This window comes from Penaeus monodon, chromosome 25 (genome assembly GCF_015228065.2).
Source record: "Penaeus monodon isolate SGIC_2016 chromosome 25, NSTDA_Pmon_1, whole genome shotgun sequence".
Classification (NCBI taxonomy): domain Eukaryota; kingdom Metazoa; phylum Arthropoda; class Malacostraca; order Decapoda; family Penaeidae; genus Penaeus; species Penaeus monodon.
This window is the reverse complement of record NC_051410.1, coordinates 36,981,835-36,982,933: the sequence shown is the minus strand read 5'-3', so window position 1 is coordinate 36,982,933 and position 1,099 is coordinate 36,981,835. Positions and strand designations below refer to the sequence as shown.

General features: G+C 31.5%; 1 protein-coding gene across 1 annotated transcript in view; it reads right to left on the bottom strand.

Moving 5' to 3' along the window:
* Window positions 1-331: 331 nt before the first annotated feature.
* Window positions 332-1,099, bottom strand: part of LOC119589211 (bestrophin-2-like) — a gene marked incomplete at its 5' end in the record, with an annotated part of 32,647 nt that continues 31,879 nt past the window's right edge. The window contains 1 exon segment of the mRNA XM_037937811.1: window positions 332-516. Coding sequence (XP_037793739.1) covers window positions 347-516 — 170 coding nt within the window.

The window sequence follows — 1,099 nt, the reverse complement described above, 5'->3', positions numbered from 1 at the left end:
CACTAAAATTAGGTATGTTATGGAAATAAATCCTAGCCTCTTTTGTTTCTTAGATGCTAAGGTGAGTTGGATCTTAATGTAGGACTTAGAACAATTGTTTCCACAGACTAACAGGTTCAAAAATATTTTGGCCCATTACAACATCTAACCTTGTTTATCTAAAACTAGATAATATATAATGGATTATACAACCTAAATCTTCCTTCTTTTAGCTCCTGTGCTGGGTTATCATACTAGGAATTCTAGCAACAGAATCAAGACTTACTGAAGGAATCAAAATGAATAGATAATTTGATCTACTTAAGCCTCTATTCTTGTTTATTTGCAAATTATTATACTTATTCAACTAATATGAAAAGCTCCTTTTTATGTAATCCCATCTTACCTGGGTTAATATCGTAGGATTTCTGGCAACAGATTCAGGACTCTGGCAGACTTGAGATGAAGAAGACATCCTGGACGCAGACCTCATCAAGCCTCGTTGTTTCCGCATGTGCCGCATTGAAGTTGTGCTTCCTGTCAGAGCATTCGGAGATGTTCAAGAGTTATAATACAGCATAAAAGGCAATACGAATATAACCGAAACCCTTGCTTGAAAAGAAAAAGAAAATCATTCATATCTTTAATCTAGCAGTATATGATTTTTTTATGATTCTGAACTATTAGTCAAAGATGTCCAAATATGAAGGCATCATATTTAATGATTTTGTTTGCTTTCTCCATGCATCAGATTAGTTTTGTATCTATCTTAGAAAGATAAGCTTAGAACTAAGCTTAGAAAACAAATAACTAGGAACAGAAAACACTGTCAACTAATTTGTTCATTTTCAAAAAACAGTAATTCTAATAATACTTCAACACATAGATTCTTTAACTATATATACTTCGTAGTTTCTTTGATCTATATTCTGATATAAAGACAATCGTGAAAGACTGACCTAAATGCATGTCACAGAAACCCAACCTTCATACAACTCAAACAATTTAACAAAATTTACAACTTTTTCATCAAGACCATTATAAAACCAATTTTTTTCAATATTACAAATGAATTACCTTAAAGGAAAAGAATATATTCCTGTTATCAAATTCAGTTAGA